The 25,000-nt window shown below is 41.7% G+C and overlaps 4 protein-coding genes across 8 annotated transcripts in view; 3 read left to right on the top strand and 1 right to left on the bottom strand.

The window, feature by feature from the left end:
* gabarapl2 (GABA(A) receptor-associated protein like 2) overlaps positions 1–3,747 on the top strand; it is a 9,971-nt gene extending 6,224 nt beyond the window's left edge. The window contains exon 5 of the mRNA XM_058646277.1: positions 173–3,747. Within this exon, the coding sequence (XP_058502260.1) occupies positions 173–287 (115 nt within the window). The 3' untranslated portion in view covers positions 288–3,747. The remainder of the gene's footprint in view (positions 1–172) is intronic.
* A 1,241-nt stretch (positions 3,748–4,988) lies between these two features.
* Positions 4,989–20,325, bottom strand: adat1 (adenosine deaminase tRNA specific 1). Of its 3 annotated transcripts, none has more exons than XM_058646272.1 (9): positions 19,564–20,325; positions 8,938–9,018; positions 8,790–8,844; positions 8,474–8,607; positions 7,697–8,282; positions 6,641–6,786; positions 6,352–6,451; positions 5,856–5,942; positions 4,989–5,331 (listed from the first exon to the last, which is right to left on the bottom strand). In XM_058646272.1, the coding sequence occupies exons 1-9, from the start codon at positions 19,703–19,705 to the stop codon at positions 5,199–5,201; spliced, it is 1,464 nt and encodes a 487-aa protein (XP_058502255.1). In that variant the 5' UTR covers positions 19,706–20,325; the 3' UTR covers positions 4,989–5,198. The 3 variants fall into 3 exon arrangements, with proteins under 3 accessions (XP_058502255.1, XP_058502256.1, XP_058502257.1); XM_058646273.1 differs by having other exon boundaries at positions 8,950–9,018; positions 19,564–20,321; XM_058646274.1 differs by lacking the exon at positions 19,564–20,325 and adding an exon at positions 16,459–16,513.
* LOC131470443 (carbohydrate sulfotransferase 6-like) lies at positions 13,528–18,250 on the top strand. Its single transcript, XM_058646275.1, has 2 exons — positions 13,528–13,617; positions 16,405–18,250. The coding sequence occupies exon 2, from the start codon at positions 16,480–16,482 to the stop codon at positions 17,674–17,676; it is 1,197 nt and encodes a 398-aa protein (XP_058502258.1). The 5' UTR covers positions 13,528–13,617; positions 16,405–16,479; the 3' UTR covers positions 17,677–18,250.
* A 422-nt stretch (positions 20,326–20,747) lies between the features above and the next one.
* Positions 20,748–25,000, top strand: part of wwp2 (WW domain containing E3 ubiquitin protein ligase 2) — a 44,199-nt gene continuing 39,946 nt past the window's right edge. Inside the window, exons 1-2 of one of the 3 annotated variants that reach the window (XM_058645151.1) lie at positions 20,748–20,827; positions 22,736–22,817. In XM_058645151.1, coding sequence (XP_058501134.1) covers positions 22,748–22,817 — 70 coding nt within the window. In that variant the 5' untranslated portion in view covers positions 20,748–20,827; positions 22,736–22,747. The other 2 variants (XM_058645152.1, XM_058645150.1) reach the window with 2 other exon arrangements.

Genomic DNA, 25,000 nt, shown 5'->3' with positions numbered 1-25,000 from the left:
TGTGAACACAGCATTACAGCGAGTTAACTCACGGGGGCGCTCTCTTCACACTGTTGTAAAGGGCCGTCGGAAACACTCTCCGTCAGGACTTGGACGCGACGTTGTGCTCGTTGTGATGACTGGTCATCGTCGTGTGAGAGATGACGAGGAACGTGTGCTTTTGTCGTTGCAGTCTGACCATGGGCCAACTCTACGACAAGGAGAAGGACGAGGACGGATTCCTGTACGTGGCGTACAGCGGCGAGAACACCTTTGGCTACGAGAGCTTTTATACAACACGGGGTTAATACTTGACTGAATACCGGTCCCACACACACGCACACACGCACACACAGACACACACAGACACACAGTGCACACCGTGTCACAGCGTCACTTCTTCATACGTAAATAATGCACCGACACACTTGGTAAAGTCATTTACAGATTTTTGATACTGAAAAAATACCCATTTCTGATGAAGCTTAGCATTACCACAACACTCTGGTTAACATTTCGTTTATTTCTTTTATTTATCGGGGCTGAGATTAAGTCATTCTTGATATTCTAAGTTGGACTTTTTTGGCCACAGTGACACAAGTGTAACACTGCCATGAAGCAAAAGAATAATTATGACCCCACGTAAGGCCAGTTCTCATGAAGCATAAAAACGCTGGTGGTGCGTTCACACTTAACGCGATGTGATTATTATTTTTATTAGTTATATAATTAGTCAGGCATGGAAGCGCTACAGTTCAAATGTGAAATATGATTTTTGTTTAACAGCAATGTAGCAGAATAGCTAATTAGCACCTCGATCTGGATCGAGACCAGACTAGCTGTACAAGTTAGCATTAGCATCATGTGAATAGTGGCTTGTTGCGTTTCCTTCCCTTACTCCTTCACTTCAGGTTGAATTTAAGTTCATTTGCTGCACTTTATGACGGACATAGTTAGCATTAGCATTAGCCCTGGGGAAGTAGTTGCGAGTTGTGTCCACTTGCTTCACGCCGTCACTTCAGTTCCTCGAGTTTAAATTTCTTTGAATCCGAGTGATAACTTTTTGTTTTTTTGTCGACGCCATATGGCCACAGCTAAGCAGCCTCTCTGTGTGTTGTTGTTTTCTTGCGTTACGCTGCGTCAACAGAGAGAAAATGTTGGTTTTACTTTACTTGAAGCAAAGTTAGCATTAGCTTTAGCCCTGGGCAAGTAGTTGCGAGTTGTATTCACTTGCTTCACTCCTTCACTTCAGTCGCTGGAGTTGAAATATTTGAATTTACAGACTTTTTACAGAAGCTGTTGGTTGCACTTTATTATAAATGTAGTTAGCATTAGCATTAGCCCCAGGCAAGTAGTTGCTGGTTGTGTTGGTAATAACGTTGGGTGTGAACGTGCCGCTAGATTAAAGCGACGCGTCGTGCTATAGTTAAACGTGATTGTCGTACGTTTGATTGTCACGTGACATTTGTGTTTACCTGAAGTGAGAGAATAAAAGCCTGTGTAATCATATGATCAGTCACAGTCATGCATCAGTGTCTTCAGTGATTCCTCACATGATGCCACAAATATCAACATCACCCTGGACTCAGACCTGTGATGTCATGAAAAGTCACTCACTCTTAAGTTCATTTTCATGCAGGACCTCAACATCTGTGACGTCCCGTTGCCCCAGAGGTTAGCGGCTCAAACGCTCACACAAGACCTTCAGCAGGAAGAAAATCACTGAAGTCACGTTAAAGGGAAAAGTTCAGGTGTTTTCAAACAAGGCGCTGGCACACGAATAAGACAGCTACTGCTCTGAAAACATGGCTGCCAACGAGCAAGCAGAGTGTAGCCACTTAACAATCTAGTTCAAGTTTTCCACGCCTTCAGAATAGCTTTGGCTTCACTTTGTGGACCGCTCACTCTCCCACACCAAAGTCCACAGAGAAAACCAGTTTTGAACCATTTGAACATCACACACACACACACACACACACACACAGGAGCTGCTGATCCACTGCTGCCTCCATCACTAAGTTCTAATGTCTTATTTGTTACTTTGCGAAACCCTTAATTCAGATTAACCTCAGTGACACAAAGTGACCACATGGGTCCCCGCGAGCTAAAATCACTGATTTTCCTCTGTGGACTTTGGTGTGGACGACAGAGCACACGTCAATACCTTATACAAACAACACTATTGCTCAACTACTGGACAGACATGTTACGGATTTAATACATACAGCAAACACAACAACCCTACAGTATTCTAAAGGGATTAAGGGAAGATTTAAGTGATCTGTGTTTACCTGCAGCCGCGGCGTCAGACACCAGGGGGGTATTCCATCAACGTAGCTAAGAATTGCCAGACTTAGGTGTTAGCTTGAAGCTTGACTAAGCTCCACCTCCCAATCTAGCTCCAAGTCGTTCCATCAAGTGAAATCAGCTGGCTCCACCTGACGCTTAGTCAAGCCTCACCTGTTAAGCCTCAACTTGTGCACGCCCACAGGGACAATAAAAAGCCCATTCTAGTCGAGCGCGGAAACTGTGAAAAATGCCGAAAAGCAAGAGGAAAAGAACGTGCAGAGATGTTCTCTGCAGCGGAGCAAACCCTCCTCATGGAGGTATATGAGGATTACAGCCACATAATCCCAAAGAAGGGACAACATATATGTAGACAATAATCTACCAATGATTTCTTGATGGTTTTTGTTTTAAACTGATCAATTATGTGGACCTATTAATGCAACCAAAGCCCTAAAATGAAAAGGAAAATCCCCAAAGAACAAAAAGACAGCCCTAATAAGTGACATTCATATGAACATAATTAAAATAGCATTATTGTGAAATTCTCCATATTTGATCCTTTGGCAGCCCTAGTAGTGATGTTAGAAAGTGATATTCATCATGTTGGTTATCATTCTATAGGAAATAATCATATGACAGATCTATTGATTATTTATCTAGAATCATTTAGCAAATCAAGCAATTCAATGGAGACGAGGACCCTTATTACAGTAAGTGAATGCAGGTGACAGCAAATCAATCATCAATCAATCTTTTATTTTCAATGCCTCAATTTCCTTTTATTTTATTTTTTTGCTAATTAGTTTAATTTTGTATTTATTTGTGTCTTATTTTTTATTATATTTTATTTTGGGGATAATGTTCTTTCATGTACTTGTATATAATATATAATTATTAGTATAAATAATTTCTTTACTACATTTTATTATATATAGTTTATGTTTATCATATTATTTTATCATTCCATGACAGTTGTGTGTCTCTGTTTCTGTCTGTTGGACATTCTTTGATCATAGATGGTGCTAAGCTTCACTTTTAGCCTGCTACAGACCAGGTTTGCCCGGCAGCATCAGTTACCATGGTTACATGGCTGGCATTCACATTAGCCACCTTGGTGGAACAGGGTTGAGGCTCAGATTGATGGAACGGAAACCTGAGCCACAGTTATGGCTTAGCCAGAGTCATAGTTTCCATGGTTACTGAGTTGGGGCTAATCTCAGCCTCTCACTCATATTAGCCAGACTTGGCCATTGAAGCTTGGCTTTGCCTTTAGCCTGCTTGATGGAATCCCCCCCTGGTGTGTTTCCACACGCTAACGCATGTACATGTGAACCACGCGGCTGATGAAACATGTACGTAAGTGTCATGTATTGATGTTGACAATTACTTCATGTCATCGGTGTTGTATGATTAAACTGAATTTTAGACATATGAAAAGTAGCTGGATGACCTGACCAATAAAGGTGAATGTAAACTGAAGTGTCCCAGTGTCTTGTTGACCACTAGGAGTGCTGTGGAGCAGTAGTTTGGGTTCTTTTGTGTGTGTGTGTGTGTGTGTGTGTGTGTGTGTGTGTGTGTGTGTGTGTCCGAACACGCTGGAACTTTACACCTCTGCATTCGTCAGACGTGGGAAAAAATCAAATGATAAACATGTGCCCATGTGAATCATGGGCTTTTCAGGTGTTTTTGAAGTGTGGTTGTACTGATGTCTCACTTTAGCCACTGAACACTTACTTAAACAACTACATTACATCACATGTCACTTAGCAGACGCTTTTATCCAAAGCCACTTACAATGGAATTGAGTACAGTCAGCCTGGGGTGGAGTCCAACTTTGTTTTACACCTTTTTCCAGCAGGAAACTAAAGTGTGTAAACCACTCACTCTCCCACACCAAAGTCCACAGAGAAAATCAGTGATTTTAACATCACAGCACAGAGGAGTTGTTGATCCACTGCTGCCTCCATCACTAAGTTCAAATGTCTTTGGTGAGGGAGAGTGAGCGGTTTACAAACTTCTGTTTCCTGTTGGAAAAGTCTTGAGATAAAGACGTGAATATATTCTAAAGACGATCGTAGACGATCTATTCATCTGTCGTTTGGTCCAGAAAATGATGATCAGTGTTTCTCCAAAGTGGAAAAGACGATGTCCTCAAACGTCTTAGGGTTTTTTTTTGTCCACAAACCAAAAAGAAACGACTCAGTTTTGACAGTTTCTTTGTTTATATGGAGGGAAAAAAAAAAATCACATTTAAGAAGCTGAAATATTAAATGTAGTAATCGGGGAAGGTGTTTCAGATGCGACATTCAACACACAGGACGTAAAGAATCCTGATCCTGATCCTGACCCGTGGCTGACCCGTGGCTGCAGGCTCTGAGGCACACTCAGCTTGTTTCTCTCTCCAGAGTCAGCTGGACATGAGTCCATTTACCCGAGACACAGGAAATTAATTTCCAGCACGCACAAGCGCACACACACACACACACACACACACACACGAGTGTCGCCTGAGGACACGGAGAGACAGTCACGACCTGCTGGAGCAGCGGGACAGCGCCGTGTGTCCTGCAGCTGTGGACACACAAACACACTCGCCCTGGTCAGCTGTGGACACAACAGTCTTGTGTTGGGTTCCCACACTTTTTATGAAGACGAGGTGACGACATCATTCATTGAATTGAATAATTGTTATTTTGTTTAAGCCGAATAAAAACGAGTCCTTCTGCAAACACACTTTTATTTGCATATATAAAAAGATTTCAACAATGTGCTTTAATTAAGAATATGGTAACAATCCATCTGGACGGAAATGAAGTTTGAACACCAGGGGGCGGAGTCTGAAAGTAAAAGAGTGAGGCGCCGGCGGAGTTGTTTTTGGTCGAGCGCAGGTGGAACCTTTGAGCTGCAGGTGTTTTCAGGAGGGAGGGAGTTCAGTGGAACAGCAGGAGGTTTCGGTCGCTGCGCGGCCACAGAGGGAAAACCTGAGTGCGGAGCTGCTGCCAGGAGAACTGGTACGAGCGAGCCGCCTGTTTGTATTCCCAGTAAGTGTGCAGATGTGCTGTCCTACACACACACACACACAATCATTACCACTGCATTAAAGACTTTCCCTCATACAGAAAATCAGTGATTTGAGCTGCTGCTCCTCTGCTGCCTCGTGTGGTCACTTTGTGTCACTGAGGTCAATCTGAACAAAGGATTTTAAAACACGAAAACACGGAATAACATATTTGAACTCAGTGATGAGGCGGCAGTGTGTGTGTGTGTGTGTGTGTGTGTGTTAAAATCACTGATCTTCTCTGTGGACTTTGGTGTGGGAGAGTGAGCGGTTTACAAACGTCAGTTTCCTGTTGTAAAGACGTGAACATGTGCTTAAGACACCGTAGACTTGAGTGGATGAGTGGTTTGTGTTGGTGTGGAGGGTTAGCGACGCCGCCGCCACATTAGCAGCAGAAATGTACACTGACACAGAGGTTAGCTTATCTGCTAACAGAGAGAACACTGTTCTCCACACACACACACACACACGCACGCACACGCACACACACGCGCCACAGTGAGACGTGAAAGAGTCTTTTGTCTGTTACCTGAGGGAGACAGGAAGTGATGAAGGCTCAGTGGCTGAAACCAGAGACAGGAAAGAGCGGAACAGCTCTGCTTTACAGAGACGAGACCTGAGGACACACAGATGTCCCCGTCTGTCAGTGCACTCCCAGACACTGATAACATACTGGAAACGGCCAATCGTGTGCTTTTGTTTCTTCTTTAGGACCTTTTTTTATTTTGTCATAAACACTGACCTTGTCAGGACCAGTGGTCCTTATGGAGACCAAAGCCTGGTCCTCATGAGGCAAAACCTCAATTCAGAGGATCAGGTTAAGTTCAGGGACAAGGCTTTGTTCAGTCTGACCAAGTGAGTGGAACATTAACGAGCATTTATTTTCATCATGGAGTTGTTTGGTCGACAAAATGTTTTATTATTTATATTCACATTTAAGACGCTGAAAACACATGAAAACATGTGTTTTTGTAGTCGAGGTGTGTGTGTGTGTGTGTGTGTGTGTGTGTGTGTGTTGGCTCCACCTGGCTTTCACTGTGCCCAGCACCTTCTTAGTGACTCCATGTTTGTAGCCGTTGGCAGTGACATCTAGTGGCTGCTCTGTGACATTACACCAACTGATGGCTGAAAAACACACATGGCAGGACAAATGAGATGTGTGTGTGTGTGTGTGTGTGAAAGCGACTCTTTAAAGCTGCAGTATGTAACAAACAAGGCAGACTAAAAAGACCTCAACATCAACTTCACTTTTTTTCAAATTGACAAACTTTCAAGGATTTTAAGGACAATGGACAATCAGTGCAGTGAGTCTACCTGCTCCACAGGGAGAGACACGTCCCTGACCCGCCTGGTGGTGGCACTCTGTCTGGGTCTGACTGAAGGGAAACTCCAGGGTGGACTGGAGCAGCACTGGAGGACAAACAGAAAAACCAGCGGGGAGATCTGACACCTGGAGACATCTGAGGAGAATGAGAGGACCACAGAGTGAGGGACAAAGGACAAGATACAACCAGGGATACAAGAAGGAAAGACAGACACTCAATGAAGTAAAATAGTTAGTCTGACTAAAAGCAGGTCTCTGTGTAGACCTGGTCCACGTCTTTCTGTGTGTCCTTACATTTCTGTATTGTAATATATTTTAATTCTCATATTTTCTTCCTTCTTCTATAAATGTTTATATATTTTATTTTTCTTTACATGTATATTTTGGTTTTTTTATCTCTATTCATATCTTCTATTCGTAAAAGAGTTGCAGCGTGTCGGAAACGGAGACTACTGTAAACTATCTATGCTAGCCAACTAGCATTTATCTGCAGTATATATGCTTGCCAACTAGCATTTATCTGCAGTATATATGCTAGCCAACTAGCATCTACCTATAAATGCTAGCAAATATCGATCAATCCATCGTAGCCAACTTTATCGCTATATGCTAACAAATATCTATCTAACATGAAAACCACCACAGTTACTTTTTAACGCAAAAACCGACGCAGTTACGTTTTAACGTGAAAACCACCGCAGTTACGTTTTAACGTGAAAACCACCGCAGTTACGCTTTAACGTAAAAAACCACCGCAGTTACGCTTTTGTTACGCTTTAACGTAAAAACCACCGCAGTTACGCTTTAACGTAAAAACCGACGCAGTTACGTTTTAACGTGAAAACCACCGCAGTTATACTTTTATTTGACTTTTTGTATTTTGTTTCTTGTTTTGTATACAGAAATTTCAATTGTAAGTCGCGGAAATACCATTGTATGTTATTTGAAATGAAAGAAATTGCTGTATTGTAATGCTCTCACAAAACAAAAAAAGAAAACCACCGCAGTTACATTTTAACGTAAAAACCACCGCAGTGATTCCTCACCTTGCGACCAGAGCTCTGTGCATGACCTCTTTGCTGTACGGACACTTCCCCACCACCATGAAACGGAAGTAGAGCGCCTCCTGTAGGTAGTGGGACAGCAGTGCACCCTGGAAGCCCAGCACAGTCCAGCGAGCGAGCTTATCACTGCAGGACAGGGACTGAGTGGGTTCACCTCGTCCAGGTTTCACTCGCAGCAAACCCGCGCTGTGGTAGCCGTCCCCGGGTCGCAGAGGGTCGGCGGGGCCGCCGGGGACACACTTTGCTCCTGTCCTGTGGACGTCAGAGAGCTGTGGACACAGTCCAGCACCGTCGCAGTGGAGTCCAGGTTTTATCTCCAGCTGTGCTGAAGCATGTGAGACAGTTTCTGTGGAGGGACACTGGGACAAGGTGTGCTTAAAGTCTCCCTCTTCAGACATCCCTTGTCCCTCCAGACACAGCAGCTTGGTCTTTTGACCTTCACTTGGTTCCTCAGCTTTTCTTTTGCAGTCTTGTCCTGACTCATTCCCTTTATTAGCATTTACAGATGGGACAGGGGGGCGGGGCTGAGACTGGCTGTCAGTCATGGGGATGATGGAGGCGTCACCACCTAGAAATGTAGAGAAAGTTTCACATCATGATCTACAAAGGTGGTGTTTATAGTTCAGATTTTAAACAGTATTTGGATCAGGGAACGTTAGTGTGTGTGTAGGTGATGATTGAGGGTGCAGGTGGACTCAGGTGGACTCAGGTGGACTCAGGTGGACTCAGGTGGACTCAGGTGGACTCAGGTGGACTCACAGGGAGTGTGACTGGTGAAGAAGAGGAAGGAAACTCCAGGCTGAAGCTTCCACTTCCCCTGCTGCTCTTCAGACACACAGAACACTGAGCTGTCACCACAGCTGACCGCTCTGTACAGCTCCTGCATCAGGTACCTACACACGCACACACACACACACGCACACACACGCGCGCAATGCACGCACGCACACGCACACGCGCACGCACACACACACACACTTTGTAAATTGCTATACAAATAAAGCTTTATTTATGTACATAGATACACACACGCGCAGATATACGCACACACACACACACACACACACACACACACCTGACACATCCTCTCCGGGCGATGACCTCTGCATGACTGTCATTGAGGACGTCACCTGCGAGACGACAAAGACAAACAGACCATAATAAACACAGACGACAGAGTGTGGGTGAACAAGAGACGAGAGACAGAGACAAATGCTGAGTACGTTTAAAATCACCATTAGGACTCATGTTTGTCTGTCCAATACATTTGGTGCCGGTTCCCATGGAAACAACCTCAGTCTTCACTGTGAAAGGAAACAGAAATGAGATCCTGTTCAAAAACAAAGCAATGACTTCCTCAAAGTTCTGACTTAAAATCACGAAAGCACACAAATATGAACGTTGTTCAAACGCTGCAGTCGTCTCGGGAGCTTCAGGTTGCTTCAGTCTGGAGCTTGTTGCTCCTGCTGGTTTCAGGTGTGTAACAACCCAACAGAGTCTTTATAAATACTGGATGCTCGCGAGCCTATTTACTGTGCAGCTTAATCTGATTGCCTTCAGTTGGTAAACTGTTGGAATACGCTGTGATTGATGACTGTGTCAATGCTCCCTAGGTGGAGACATTAAAGTTTAGTTTATGAAGGAACAGCTATTGTTAGTGGCGGAGCGCCATGAAATTGCTTTGACCAGCTCTGATAAAAAGACTAAGGAACTTATGCGACTTGTTATCAAGGCCGCGCTTGCTGTTGCCTGTCGATTTGGAACCTCCTCCTCCTCCTCCTCCTGCGGTCCAAACTAGCTGCCTCACGTATGAGCAGCACAAGGAGCTTTTACTTCTATTAGATCAAATTAGAATGGAGCATCAGATGGAAACAGAAACAACAGTTACACAACAGTTACACGACAGTTACACAACAGTTACACAACAGTCACACAACAGTTACACCACAACAGTCACACGACAACGACCAATCAGTGGGATTTAGAATTATAAGTAGATTTTTAAGTCTTTTTAACTGATCTATATTTAGACATTGTTAGCTTTGATTCTTATGTCGGACGTCATGCTCATGGCTCTGCCAGTGATGACACTCTCTGACCAATCAGTGGCCGGCAGTCTGTTGGGCAGGTTCACACCTGGATAGTCCGGGGGACTCGCTTCGATTACCAGGAGAAAGGTTACACAGAACAATGTTCACCTGCGTCACCCTCGACCTTGTTTTAACTTATGGTATTGATATTGATAACTTAAACATAGTTCCTCAAAACCCTCTCCTTACTGATCATTATTTACTCACATTTAATTGTACAATAATGAACTACAATAACATAAATAAGAAATACTGTCTGATAATAATATTAATACATTCAAAGAGACAGTGCAACCTTTATTTAACTCGGTGCCATATGTCAGTACATCTGAAGGTACCGTTTGTGATTTTACTCCCGCCCTCATAGATAACCTTGTTGATAGTACAGCAGCCTCACTGCGTACTACATTAGATTGTGTTGCCCCTCTGAAAAAGAAGGTGGTGAATCAGATGAGACGAGCACCATGGTTTAACTCCAATACTCGTGCTCTTAAACAGGGGTTACGTAGATTAGAAAGAAAATGGCGTTCCAATAACCTAGAGGAATTTTATATAGCCTGGAAAGATGGTTTTGTAGCTTACAAAAAAGCCCTACACAAAGCTAGAGCTGCCTATTATTCTTCTCTAATTGAAGAAAATAAGAATAATCATAGATTTCTTTTCAGCACTGTAGCCAGGCTGACACAGAGCCACAGCTCCACTGAACCATCTATTCCTTTAACACTGAGCAGTGATGACTTTATGAACTTTTTTGTGAATAAAATAACATCAATTAGAATAAATATTGATCATCTCCTCCCTCATATTGGGACTGACTCATCTTTTAGCACAAGAGCTTTAGAAGCACCAGGTGCACATTTAGACAGTTTCTCCCCTATAGATCTCCCTGAGTTAACATCATTAGTTTCATCATCTAAGCCATCAACCTGTCAGTTAGATCCTATCTCCACCAAACTGTTTAAAGATGTCTTTCCTTTAATTAACAGCTCTATATTAACTCAAATTAATCTATCCTTATTAACTGGATATGTGCCCCAAACGTTTAAAATAGCAGTTATTAAACCCCTTCTCAAAAAAGCGACCCTTGACCCAGACATTTTAGCTAACTACCGACCTATATCTAATCTTCCCTTTGTTTCTAAAATCTTAGAAAAAGTAGTTGCTAATCAACTATGTGAATATTTGCGCATTAATGGCCTGTTTGAAGATTTTCAGTCAGGTTTTAGATTAAACCATAGCACAGAAACAGCACTAGTTAAAGTTAGTAATGATCTTCTCTTGGCTTCAGATAATGGTCTAGTCTCTTTACTTGTCCTGTTAGATCTTAGTGCTGCATTTGACACCATTGATCATAATATTCTACTGCAGAGACTGGAGCAGACTCTTGGTATCACAGGTGCTGCCCTCTGCTGGTTTAAATCATACTTATCTGATAGATTCCAGTTTGTTCATGTTAATGATAAAGCCTCACTACAAACTAAAGTTAATTGTGGAGTTCCACAAGGCTCAGTGCTTGGGCCTATACTTTTTACCTTATATATGCTTCCTCTAGGGAACATTATTAGGAAGCACAACATACATTTTCATTGTTATGCAGATGACACACAGCTTTATTTATCAATGAGGCCGGATGAAATAAATCAGGTTGTTCAACTCCAGGAATGTCTCAGAGACATTAAGTCCTGGATGACCTGTAACTTTCTACTCTTAAACTCAGAAAAAACTGAGGTCATTATACTCGGCCCTAAACACCTCAGAGAAAAACTTTCCGATCACATTGTCACTTTAGATGACATCACCCTGGCTTCCAGTTCCACTGTGAGGAACCTTGGAGTTACTTTTGACCAGGAAATGTCATTTGACTCACACATTAAACTAATTTCCAGAACAGCCTTCTTCCACCTGCGGAACATTAAGAAAATTAGAAACATTCTGTCTTTACGGGATGCTGAAAAACTAGTTCATGCTTTTGTTACATCTAGATTAGATTACTGTAACTCCTTATTATCAGGATGTTCCAACAAGTCTGTTAGAACCCTTCAGTTAATTCAAAATGCTGCAGCACGAGTTCTGACAGGAACTAGAAAGAGAGACCATATAACTCCAGTGTTAGCTTCTCTACACTGGCTCCACCCACAGTTTAGAATTCAATTTAAAGTCCTCCTCCTCACGTACAAAGCACTTAATGGTCACGCCCCTTCATACCTGAAAAACTTAGTCTTACCTTATCGCCCTAATAGACCACTTAGGTCACAAAATACAGGCTTACTTGTGGTTCCTAGAGTCTGCAAGAGCAGAATGGGAGGCAGAGCCTTTAGTTACCAGGCTCCTCTCCTGTGGAACCAGCTCCCAATGATAGTTCGGGAGGCGGACACTCTCTCTGTATTTAAAGTTAAACTTAAAACTTTCCTTTTTGATAAAGCTTATAGTTAGAGCTGGTTCAGGGAAACCTGGACCAGCTCTTAGTTATGCTGCTATAGAACTAGACTGCTGGGGGATTTTTTATCTGTGGTGCACGCACATTCACTCTCTCACACTCAGGGTATGATTTTGACTTTTTATATGTCATTAACCTTGTCTCTTTCTCTCCCTAGTTTGTGTATTTCCTTCCTTCCCTCTCTCTCTCTCTCTCTGTATTCTCATCATGCAGGTTGCGGGACCAAGATCCAGTTTTCGAGGCTACCCACATCATCACCATTATTATTGTGCTATAATTAAAAAGTCGATATCATTGACTGTATTAACTTGTAACTTGATACAGTTGTTGTGTATCTGCTCCTGGTCTCTCTCTCTCTCTTCTGTCTCTACCTCATCTCCCTCTTGTCCTTTCTCTCCCCCCTCCCCTTTCTGTCCTCCACCTCTCCTCTGTCCCCGATTTTCCTTTCACCCCAACCGGTCGAGGCAGATGACTGCACATTTCTGAGCCTGGTTCTGCCAGAGATTTCTTCCTGTTAAGAGGGAGTTTTTTCTCTCCACTGATGCCTAGTGCTTGCTCATTGTGTGAACTGTTGGGGTTCTCTGCTCTCTTTGATGTTGTCTATGTACAGTGCCCTGAGATAATGTATGTTATGATTTGGCGCTATACAAATAAAATTGAATTGAATTGAATTGAACCTGCGTCACATGAGGCCTGAGTTGCGTGAACTGCACTCATTAATATTATTTAAGCCTCCACACGCCCATGAGTGTACGCACTGTGTCTATAGGAATATTGTCTTTGTGTAAATAGTCATTATATTTCTTCTCAAGACACACCCGCGTATGAATAATGAGCCACAGCAAAAATACTGAGGCTTTTATAATATTATTAATAATAATCCATCCATCTTCTACCACGTTATCCTCCACATGAGAGTCCCAGGAGAAGCTACGCCAAAAAAAACCCAACAACAACCCACAGGGCTGCCTGCAGAATCTAAATCCTGGACCAGAATCTTAGGCCTAGGTCAGAATCTTAGCCTGGGTCAGAAGCTTAGGCCTAGGTCAGAATCTTAGCCTGGGTCAGAATCTAAATCCTGGATCAGAATTTTAGGCTTGGGTGAGAATCTCAGTCTATAATCTACCTTTGCTTTGGTGGCGTCCATAATCCTCGAGACGACTTTCTCTTATATGGACAAATATTTACATATTACATATACATAAATATATTTACTCAGCCTCCACCCTCCAATCCCCAAAACAAAGAGGATGTGGCAACGGGTTAAGGATATTTGTTGAGCAGCTGAACGTGGAGTGCCTTGCTCTGAAGTTTCACATCTTTTTTTCCAACACAACCTCCATCAGACTCATCACCAAAGACGAGCTGCTACTCAGGTTAGTCTTCATCCTGTTGTTGTATAGTGGTGAATTTAAATTGTTGATCGACACATGGTCAAATGTACAGAAGCGTATTGCATTCACCTAAAATAACTTAATGAGTGAATGAGATAGAAGCAGAGTAAGTAATATTGATGGAATTGTTATTAGTTTGTTGCCTTTGCGCAGGCACCTCAGGATTTGCGGTTGTTCAGACAGAATGAACACTGGGATCTGCTGGAGATTGTGATGTTTCTTCAAGATCATTTGAGTAAATACGGCATGCTTCATGGACATAACACATTTTGATACAGTGGATCACGAGATCCTGATCTCACGTCTGGAGGAGCAGGTGGGCATCAGGGGCACAGCTTTGGAGTGGTTCAGGTCATACTTGGCTGATCGAACTTTCTGTGTCAGCCTCGGTGACTCGACATCCTCCTCGGCTCCTCTTACCTGCGGGGTCCCACAGGGCTCAGTTCTGGGCCCCCTTCTTTTCTCTCTATATCTGCTCCCACTTGGCTCCATTCTTAGAAAGTATGGCATCTCGTTCCATTGCTATGCAGATGACAGTCAAATCTACATGCCTATTAAGAAGAACGAAGTTAACTCTTTTAAAATTTTACTTCAGTGTCTTGATGACATAAAGGCCTGGATGACTCTGAACTTTTTAAGTTTTAATGACAAAAAGACTGAAGTGATGGTGTTTGGTGGCACCACTGGGACCCCCCAAGTAGATCTGGGCTGCTTGGCACCGCTTTTAAAACACACTACCACAAACCTGGGGGATAAAATCGACTCTGATCTGAAGTTTGACAACCAGATCAGGTCTGTTGTTAAATCCAGCTTTTTTCAACTGAGGCAGCTGGCCAAAATAAAGCCAATTCTCTCGAGGCAGCATTTTGAAATAGTCATTCACGCCTTTGTCACCACTCGGCTGGATTACTGCAATTCGCTTTATGTGGGGGTTAGTGCGTCCTCCGTTGCCCGTCTTCAGATGGTACAAAACGCTGCCACACGTCTTTTAACTGGCACACGTAAATTTGAGCACATTTCCCCCATTTTAGCTTCACTCCACTGGCTGCCCATACATTTCAGGATCGATTTTAAAATGATTTTATTTGTTTTTAAATCCCTGAATGGTCTTGCCCCGCCCTACCTCTCTGAGCTTTTACATCCATACTCACCCGCTCGCTCTCTCAGGTCAGCTGATCAGCTGCTCCTGAGTGTGCCTAAAACTAAGCGGAAGCTCAGAGGGGATCGTGCTTTCGCTGTCGCAGCTCCAAAACTTTGGAACGATCTGCCACTGCGCATAAGACAGGCCTCGTCCTTGTCTGTTTTTAAATCCCTTCTTAAAACCCACCTTTTCTCTTTGGCCTTTGAAACCTCATGAGACGTTTGGTTTTTATTTATTTTACATATTTTAATTTGAACAGAATTTATTGTATGGCTGCTAATTCTTATTGTGTTTTATGATTCTAATTTATTTTAAGCCGTTTTATCTCATTTGAACCTTTTATGTATAATGCCTTTTATTTATTCTGTACAGCACTTTGGTCCATTGTGGTTTGTTTAAAGTGCTTAACAAATAAAGTTGGATTGGATTGGATAAAACGATGCAGACAGGCTGACAACGTTGTGACACAGGAAACAATGAGGAGATTATTAAAAATGCTGGATCCACAGGGGGAGTCACTCAGGAGCCAGAACCATCTTGGTCTACCAAAGTGTATTGCAACCATGCGTTGAGAAGTAAAAAAAGACTTGAAAAGCGATCCTGTAAAGACAGAGCCTGAAAAAAATATCTCGTAAAAACAGACTTGAAGAGCGATCTTGTAAAAACAGAGCCTGAAAAAATATCTCGTAAAAACAGACTTGAAAGGGGATCTTGTAAAAACAGAGCCTGAAAAAATATCTCGTAAAAACAGACTTGAAAGGGGATCTTGTAAAAACAGAGCCTGAAAAAAAATTCTCGTAAAAACAGACTTGAAGAGCGATCTTGTAAAAACAGAGCCTGAAAAAATATCTCGTAAAAACAGACTTGAAAAGCGATCCTGTAAAGACAGAGCCTGAAAAAATATCTCGTAAAAACAGACTTGAAAGGGGATCTTGTAAAAACAGAGCCTGAAAAAAATATCTCGTAAAAACAGACTTGAAAAGCGATCTTGTAAAAACAGAGCCTGAAAAAATATCTCGTAAAAACAGACTTGAAAAGCGATCTTGTAAAAACAGAGCCTGAAAAAATATCTCGTAAAAACAGACTTGAAAGGGGATCTTGTAAAAACAGAGCCTGAAAAAAATATCTCGTAAAAACAGACTTGAAAAGCGATCTTGTAAAAACAGAGCCTGAAAAAATATCTCGTAAAAACAGACTTGAAAAGCGATCTTGTAAAGACAGAGCCTGGAAAAATATCTCGTAAAAACAGACTTGAAGAGCGATCTTGTAAAAACAGAGCCTGAAAAAAATATCTCGTAAAAACAGACTTGAAGAGCGATCTTGTAAAAACAGAGCCTGAAAAAAATATCTCGTAAAAACAGACTCGAAAAATGATCTTGTAAAATAGACCCTGAAAAAAAATCTCTTAAAAACAGACTTGAAAAGGGATCATGTAAAAAACAGAGGCTGAAAAAAATATCTCGTAAAAACAGACTCGAATAAAGATCTCATAAAAAAGCCTTTTTAAAATACGCCTCTGTACAAATGTGTTGATCTGAAAATCAGGTGTATCAAAATTGCATTTCGTAAAAAAGGAATTTCCTGTTAAACGTAACATTCCTCTGTGTTTTTCTTTCTTACTCCTCCAGACATAACGCATCGCTCTACAGAAGTCGTGAAAGGGAAGTTCAAGCTTCAAATACCGTCAGTGAACGGCAGCCACGATGTTTCGCTCCAGAGTCAGTTTTAGTACCATGATCTTCGTGGTGGTCCTGCAGGCTGTCGTCATGGTGTTGTTCTGCAGTTGGTACCTCCAGCTCTCTCCCTGTGGCTCCACCCCCTCTGACAAGAAGGTTCACGTTCTGCTGCTGTCGTCCTGGAGATCAGGTTCATCGTTCATGGGTCAGGTGTTCAGCCAGCACCCGTCTGTCTTCTACCTTATGGAGCCTGGTTTTCACGTCTGGACCAAACATCCCAAATCTGGGATGCGCTCACTGCGGATGGCGTTGAGGGATTTGTTCCGTAGCTTATTTCAGTGTGACTTCTCTGTCATGGACTCGTACATGCCAGAGCATCCTCAACTTGCCTCCTTGTTCAGGTGGATTGTGAGTCGAGCACTGTGCTCCCCACCGGCCTGTTCCCTTACACCACGCAACCAGATTAGCAACCAGACTCTCTGTGCAAAGAAGTGCAACGTCCAAGGCTTGCAGGGGGCAGAGCAAGCCTGCGGCACCTACAGTCACGTGGTGTTAAAAACTGTACGATTCTTTGAGCTGGAATCCCTCTACCCTCTTTTTCAGGACCCAAACCTGGATCTGCGCATCATCCATCTGATCCGAGACCCACGGGCTGTATTCCGGTCTAGAGAGGAGTCTGGCTGGATTTTGGCTCACGATAGTGCTGTCCTTTTGGAGCACAGACAAGTACCAGCAGGTGAGGTGGAGTACGAAGCCATTCAGGAGATCTGTCGCAGCCATGTTCGCATCAATGAGAGGGCCACAGTAAACACCCCTCCGTTTCTGGAAGACCGCTACAGAATGGTTCGCTACGAGGACATGGCACAAGACCCACTCAAGGAAATCACCTCTTTATATAATTTCCTGGGTCTGGAGATGACCACAGAGCTGAAGGAATGGATCTACAAAATGACCAATGGAAACGGCAAGGGCTCCAAGCTGGACGCCTTTAAAATCACTTCACGGAACGCTGTTGACGTCTCCAGGGCGTGGCGCACCATGCTGCCGCACAGCAAGGTCAAACGTGTCCAGGAAGTGTGTAAAGAAGCCATGTTGCTGTTGGGGTACAGGACGGTTGATAGCGAGGAAGAACAAGAGAAGCTGGACATAGATCTGCTGGTGCCACAGGAAGAGTACCAGTTCAGCTGGTTAGCCACCAAAACAGAGCAACCCAGTCATCGTTAATGACATCATCATCGAGAGACGGCACAGGAGCGACGGCGGTATGCTGCTTTAGACACAAATTGATTTGTAAGTGAGTCACCTGAGAGAACACAACTTGGGATCTTCCACTCTTTACTGCACATCAGCAGTCATGTCACCAGGCCACGCCCACATCGTATCACTTTCTTTCCTTTTAATTTTGAAACTAGCTCTGTGCGTGTTTAGCTCAGGATCAGCGGAAATGCTCTAAAGCTACACACACATACACACATGTTGTTTTAACACAGTTCACAGAGCAGGAACTGTCATGGCCGACTTAATGGCAGGAGTTGCTAACACTACTAACGTTTCCATCATGGTACAGTTTGGTTTGGAACAGTACGGAACAGTAAAGCCCTCTGTCAGGCTTGTGTTTGGACAGAACAGTACCTTTACTTGGTAGACGGGGTGCACACTGTTCCCGATGGCCGTGTCAACGAGATACAGAGCGTGATGCGGTACCGCTGCACCAACATCAAACGCGACACAACGGACAACAACAGGGCGGCTTGTTGAACAGTGAACTTTTCATTTACAGCACAAAGCAGAAACATTATCCAACTCGTGATTTTAATAATAAAGTTTTTCGTTTCACTCTTTGTTGTTGTTTCTGTTACTCTGTGAAGTGGAAGCTGGTCAGAAACCAGTAAGACATCATTAACGTTGGGGTGCCACCTGCTGACTGAGATATTAAATTACATTTATTATAAATTTATCCTAAAAGAATCCTTTGCAGCAAAAATACCTGCATTCACAACCCAGACAGAACAAGGGTCTTTCTGCATGGAGTTAGCATGTTCTCCCCGTGTGACTTTTTCTCCAGTTTCCTCCAAAAACATGCAAATTTGGGGATGAGGCCGATTGGACACATTGAATGACCACCTCAAAATAATCACTTAGTATCTCAAAATGATGATTAAATATTTAAAATGACGTTGCATGTCAAAATCGTGACATATAATCCCAAAATAATTAGTTAGAACTCAGAATATCTCACAAGAATGACTTAGTATCTCAAATTGACGATTTTGCATCTCATAAATAATGACTTAGTATCTCAAAATAATCACTTAGTATCTCAAAATAATGATTGAATATTTTAAATTGACAACTTAATATCTCAGAATAATGACTTTGTATCTGAAAATGATGATTAAATATTTAAAATGACGTTGCATGTCAAAATCGTGACATATAATCCCAAAATAATTAGTTAGAACTCAGAATATCTCACAAGAATGACTTAGTATCTCAAATTGACGATTTTGCATCTCATAAATAATGACTTAGTATCTCAAAATAATCACTTAGTATCTCAAAATAATGATTGAATATTTTAAATTGACAACTTAATATCTCAGAATAATGACTTTGTATCTGAAAATGATGATTAAATATTTAAAATGACGTTGCATGTCAAAATCGTGACATATAATCCCAAAATAATTAGTTAGAACTCAGAATATCTCACAAGAATGACTTAGTATCTCAAATTGACGATTTTGCATCTCATAAATAATGACTTAGTATCTCAAAATAATCACTTAGTAACACAAAATGATGATTAAATATTTAAAATGATGACTTAATTTCTCAAGATAATGACTAAGTATATAGAAATTGTGACTCAATATCTCAAAACAACGACAAAACTATCCTAAAACTGTGATTTAATACATCAAGAATGACGTAGTATCTCGAAATTACTTAAATATTCTCAATTGACGACCTCTCAGAATATTAAATAAATATCTCAGAATAAAGACTCTGAATTTAATTTCAGAACAAGACGTTAACATAATAAGTGACTCAGTAAGGTCAGTAGTGATATAATATAATGAGTGATATTTGACTCCTTGTGTGTCTAACCTGTGTCAGACTGAGCACCGGGGCTGACTTTGACCACAGCGGCCAGCAGAGTCCACTCTCTGCCCGCCTCAGGCTTCCCTCGCCGGGGAAGCTCATCGAAACGCCCGTAGCACAACTTTGCGATTTCATCCGCGTTCACCATGTTAAACCGGAGCCAGCGTAGAGGAACGAGTCCTTTTTAAACGCTCTGGACGTCACATTAATCACATACTAGCGCAAACTCGTCTGTTACGGAGCCATCACGAGAAGACAAACTTACTTCCGTTGCGGACCGGAAAGACTGCGGGACCTTCACAACAAATCCCTAACAAGTCCCTAATAATATTTGTTCAAAATGGGAAAGTAATTGATTTGACGCCAAATTCAAAATGACCAACTTCCCGTGGAGTCGAGGTCATGGTCCCGATGGACTTTTTGTTCGTCTTAATCTGTGACATGTTTCCACCAACTGTTGTGAAACTAACTTTCTTCTTAGTACTTCCGGGTTTCACCTTAGGAGGCGCCACTGAGCTATTTTGTTTCACTTTCATGTATTTTCCCTTATATTTTCACATATTTCACCAGTTCTGATTTGCATGCCATTTTCACCTACGTTTAATACCTCAAAAATGTGATATTGTACCTATTGGTCCATGATATTAATAATAATTATTAGTAGTAGTTGTAGTAGTGGAAGCCAGTTGTAATTTCCAAGAGCTTGTCTCCATCAACTCAAATCAATTATTCGAGGAAACTTCCACGATTTATAGTTGATCATATTTACCCCAAATCCTCGATGTTATGGAAAGATGTATCTTTTGGATTCACAGATGTTGCTAGAAAGGTTCATCAATTCACAATTCTATTTAACTAATTTAGCTACTATACTAACCAAATGTTATATTATATAATATTATATATAATACAATATATATATATTATATTTATATTGACAATATTTTTTTTGTCTCTTCAATGTATGACTGTACAATAAAAAAAACATTACATTTTGTATTTCTCTTGTTAAATACTTTATTTTTGTTGTGTATACAATTATAGAGTTTTTTTTTGAATGCTTTTGTTTTATAATTGTGTATTTGCATACTAATACAATACAATAAAGCATTTTTTGAAGAAAACAACAACAGAAACTCAAATCAATTATTGCCACAGTTTATTACCCACAATCCTCTATGCCATGAGAAGGGGGAGGGGTCACGTGGTATCGTCAGTGAGGCGGAAATGAAAGTTGGTTAGCGACAGCAGCGGAGCGCAGCTGACAAAGGTAGGAGGAAAGGAGACATGAAAGCCGCTCTGTCGTCGTGTCAGCGGTGTCGTCGCCTCTGACGCGAACCGCGAAACCGTCGGCGCCGCTTCTGTCACTGTCCGCCGCACAGAGCGGCTTTCACGGACGCGTCCTTTTGACGAGATGTCCCTGCCAACCTCGATGCTAACGGTTAGCGTCCTCTCAGGTCAAGCTCGCCACAGTTAGCGCATACGCGCACAGGAAGTTTCACGACTTAACCTCCAAAACAAGAGCTCACTGGAAAAGCAGAGACGTATTTTTAAATGTTTAATCTTTCATTGAGTTGTGTAGTATTGTTGGCATTAGCTTCACGTTTGACACACACATGTCTTCACGCGCCACATATTCGTTGTCGTTCTGTGATCGACACATATTTTATCGCGCGAATTTTAATGTGAAATACAACATTGATCGGAAGTGCGAGTGTTGACATAGTTGGCTTGTCAGTGATGGTTCCAAAAGCCTTGTTCATCTTCCGTGTTTGTGTTTAATGCGCAGCAGCGAACGAAAGCGGATTCGTGATGTTTGTGAGAAAACGCCTGTTTTAAGGAAGTGGAACGAATCACGGAGTTTAATCAGTAACTATATTAACTGTGTATATGGGCTTATCAGTGCTGTATCACTGGGGACTTTGTGTCCCTGAGTCTGATGATGATGATGATGATGATATCCTCCTCCTCTTCATCAGACATTGTTGCAGCGATAACAAGATGAGAACCCACTGGGGGCCCCAGTTTAAAACCTGAAAAATCCTCTTGAGGTCCACACCAAAACCTTCATTAAACCACTGGTCAGCAATTGGTGGCCCACCAGCATCAGTATCTGGGCCCGGCAGACCATTTAACAAATCTGATCTTAAATTATTAGAGTTCAGAACTTTTTTTCTGAAAAAAAATGGATGTTGTAGCTGGAATTGACAGTCAACTTAAAATAAAAACACTGCTGTTGTCACGGAGACGGCCAGGTTTGAGAAGTAACGACTTGCATATGTTTGGCTCGAAGAAGAAGCAGCAGTAATTCTTCAAATTGTAACGAGCTGCTGATTAAAGACAACAGGGTTGAAGACTTTTAAGGAACTTTGTCTGATGAAGGAATGATGTTTTAGCGTTAATATATAAAATTGCTTACAAAAACATTGGCCCCGGACCACATGTACTTGCCGGTAACTGCCTTAAACCACGACTCTGATCGACACATGAGCCCAGGATCAGTAATTCCCATATATATATATATATATATTAGGGAATATATATTATTCCCATATATTTTAGATGTCTGATATTTAAGAAGCTGACAAATTAGAAAATTTGCTTTGATTCCTTAAAAACACCCGGACTGATTAATTGATAACCAAAATAGTCGACAATTCATTAAGTAATTGATTAATAATCGATTGCGTGAAAACTGTAGTGCTAAAGCAGCTCATCAAGACTAGAAAAGCTCTGTTTGAATACAGACCATAATACCAACTCTTCTTCTTGGGATTTTATTTGGCAGTCATGAGTAACAAAGAGAGTTAGAGGAAATGTCGTGGAGTAAAAGTACAAGATGCCAGAAATATAAATGTATATAATTATAAAACAATAAAATATAAAGTAAAGTACAGATAGGTGAATTTTTTACTTAAGTCCAGAAACAAAGTATTTGTACTTTATGACATTACAACACTGTATATATATATATATATATATATATATATATATATATATATATATATATATATATTATTGTTTTCATGTGAAATTTGGACAGATTAATAATTGGCTTCAATTTGTGTTGAAAGTCGGATAAATGGGTAAAATAAACATAGGAATGATGAATTTAATTAGAGCGCCACATCCCTGCGTACGCCTGTGTTGTATTTACGAACGTCTGTGTTTGTTTCAGAGCTGTGATGTCATGGCGGCTGCCGGTGTGAGCAGAGCCTCGGCTGCACAGACCACGGAGAAATCTCGGCTCATCCTCAAAGGTACAAACCACCTCTTCAGTCGAGTGCTGCGCGTTAGACTATGTTATACTTACACTTCACGTCATTCACGAGACGGTAAAATGGTGTGAAATTGTCATTGCCTGAGAGGAGGAGCTTTAAGTGTCCAGTCATAATTGATTCATCTGCTGATTATTTTCTCAACATACTAATTCAATGGGCCACAAAGTGTCAGAAAGTGTTGAAAAGTCTCCCTCAGTGTTGGAAATATGCATGAGTTCCCAACCAAACATGAGTCAGTTTGAGTGATTTCTCAGGAAATAGTCACACTTTAGGAGGCTGAGAAATCAGAAAACCAGGAGCCTCATGAATGAAAGAGTGCGCAGCTTTCATACTAAAAGACGGCGTACACACACAATTGAAAAGTACAAGAAAATGTCAGATTTATAAAACCGTGCGTACGCCAAGTCCTGCGTAACTTTTCTTTCTACATCCCATCAAACGTGAAACTGAGCGGAGGTGAATGAGTAACACACCACGCCCCTGTTCCACCCACACATGAATATACAAACACCGTCTCTGAAGAAAAAGGACAAATGAGGCAGCAAAGAAAGAGGGAAATAAAAGAAAAAGAAGGAAAGTGTGCGATCAACGCATCAATATAAAAAAATAAAATAAAAAAATATATTATTTTGGTTGTTAGTGATGAACACAAAGGAACTAAAGGTCAGGGTCACAGCGACTGCTCTCATATTAATATTAATATTAATAAAGAATAAGCAGACAGAGCTCACTGAGTTACTCCATGTGACCATTCATTACTGTCACTGAGTGTGTTGTGGAAGCTGTGGAGGGAGGAAGAGGAGGAAGAGGGAGGAAGAAGATGCCGGTGTTGCGGAGTCTCCAGCAGCTGACGAGCGCACACCGGCATCGCCTTTCTCTTCCGATGAAAGACGCAGCGGTGGCGGAATAACTTTTTTGTAGTTATTTCGTTATCGTGTGGATTAAAATGGGAACAAATGAGTCCTTAACTTTATACTGGAGCGTTTAAAATGTGTTCATGTGTTCATGTCAGCAGCTGTGTGTCTATTTACATCACTGTGTCACATAGAGAAAATATTCATCTGTGGAAAATTAATTTCAGTGATTTGCTCAAAGTAAGCGAGTGAGTCTCTCACACACACACACACACACAGGTTTGTAGTGTGTGTGTGTGTGTGATGTTATCCACACGTGTTCAGACGTACGTGGTGTTTCAGTAGAGTTTGTCACTGTGGACACATTAATAATATTATTTTAAAACACTGTTTCACAGCTTAATATTCGCAGCTCGAGTACAAGTACATTTGTATACACGGCGTCTGTGCGTGAAAGCAAGCGTACGCACGGTTTATACATGAGGCCCCTGGTGTATAATCAAGTAATCAAGAAAGACTGAAAACTTTGTTTTGTCCACAAAGAAAAGAAACGCTCCACCTTCACCGATCAGGAAATGATCAATAACATGTTGATTTTCTTTAATCAAACTGGAGCTGAAGCTTCAGAAGGTCTGACTTCTCTTACTTTCCTCATGGAGTGAGTTATTGGTGTTCTCAAATGTCTTTGTTTTTGTCCAGGAACGAAAAATGATTCCGTTTAAAAGATTTCTTTGTTTTAAACCTGGAAATATTCACATTTAAGATGTTGAAAAATCTTGTTCTAATTCTGAAAAACAAGAACACTGTAACCGATCACTCGACGACCAAAAGGGTTGACGTCTGATTAGTTTAGTTTAGTTTAGTTTAGTTTAGTTCTGGATCCGTCTCAGTCTCAACACTGCCCTCTAGTTGTGAGGCCTCACAGACCCCAGGTGTTTTCTTCTCCTCCACCAGAGGGCAGTGTTCCGCTCTGTTGCCCTGTGACCCAAATCCACTCCCCATGTGTTTTGTTCTGAACATGGAAGTGCATGGAACAGAACACACAGTGTGTGTGTGTGTGTGTGTGTGTGTGTTTACCCACAATGCACACACGGTTGGAAAACTGGAGTTAAAACTGCTCTCTTTACTTTACTCCACACAGATAAACTGTATTTTAAACTGTTTTGTGGTTTTGTGTCGTATTCAAGCCTCCAGCCACTAGGTGGCAGCAGACTTTGGCGTCCCATCTATGGCGCGTTCCATTTGTAGTCGGAAGCTGGAAACTTCCTGCACTCAGGAACTCAGTTACATACCACTTCTGTTGTGCTT

The sequence above is a fragment of the Solea solea genome, chromosome 12, assembly GCF_958295425.1.
Source record: "Solea solea chromosome 12, fSolSol10.1, whole genome shotgun sequence".
Classification (NCBI taxonomy): Eukaryota; Metazoa; Chordata; class Actinopteri; order Pleuronectiformes; family Soleidae; genus Solea; species Solea solea.
The sequence above is the reverse complement of the archived record's forward strand: the minus strand, read 5'-3'. Positions and strand labels throughout refer to the sequence as shown.

Excerpts from the sequence above, each read along its gene's own strand:
- LOC131470443 (XM_058646275.1), top strand. The coding sequence starts at position 16,480 with ATGTTTCGCTCCAGAGTCAGTTTTAGTACCATGATCTTCGTGGTGGTC.
- adat1 (XM_058646272.1), bottom strand. The coding sequence starts at position 19,705 with ATGGTGAACGCGGATGAAATCGCAAAGTTGTGCTACGGGCGTTTCGAT. Across the intron at positions 6,787-7,696 it reads CACAGAGCTCTGGTCGCAAG|ATGTCTCCAGGTGTCAGATC; the intron begins GTGAGGAATCAC and ends CATTCTCCTCAG. Across the intron at positions 5,943-6,351 it reads CTGGGCACAGTGAAAGCCAG|GTCTCGTCTCTGTAAAGCAG; the intron begins GTGGAGCCAACA and ends GTGTGTCCTCAG.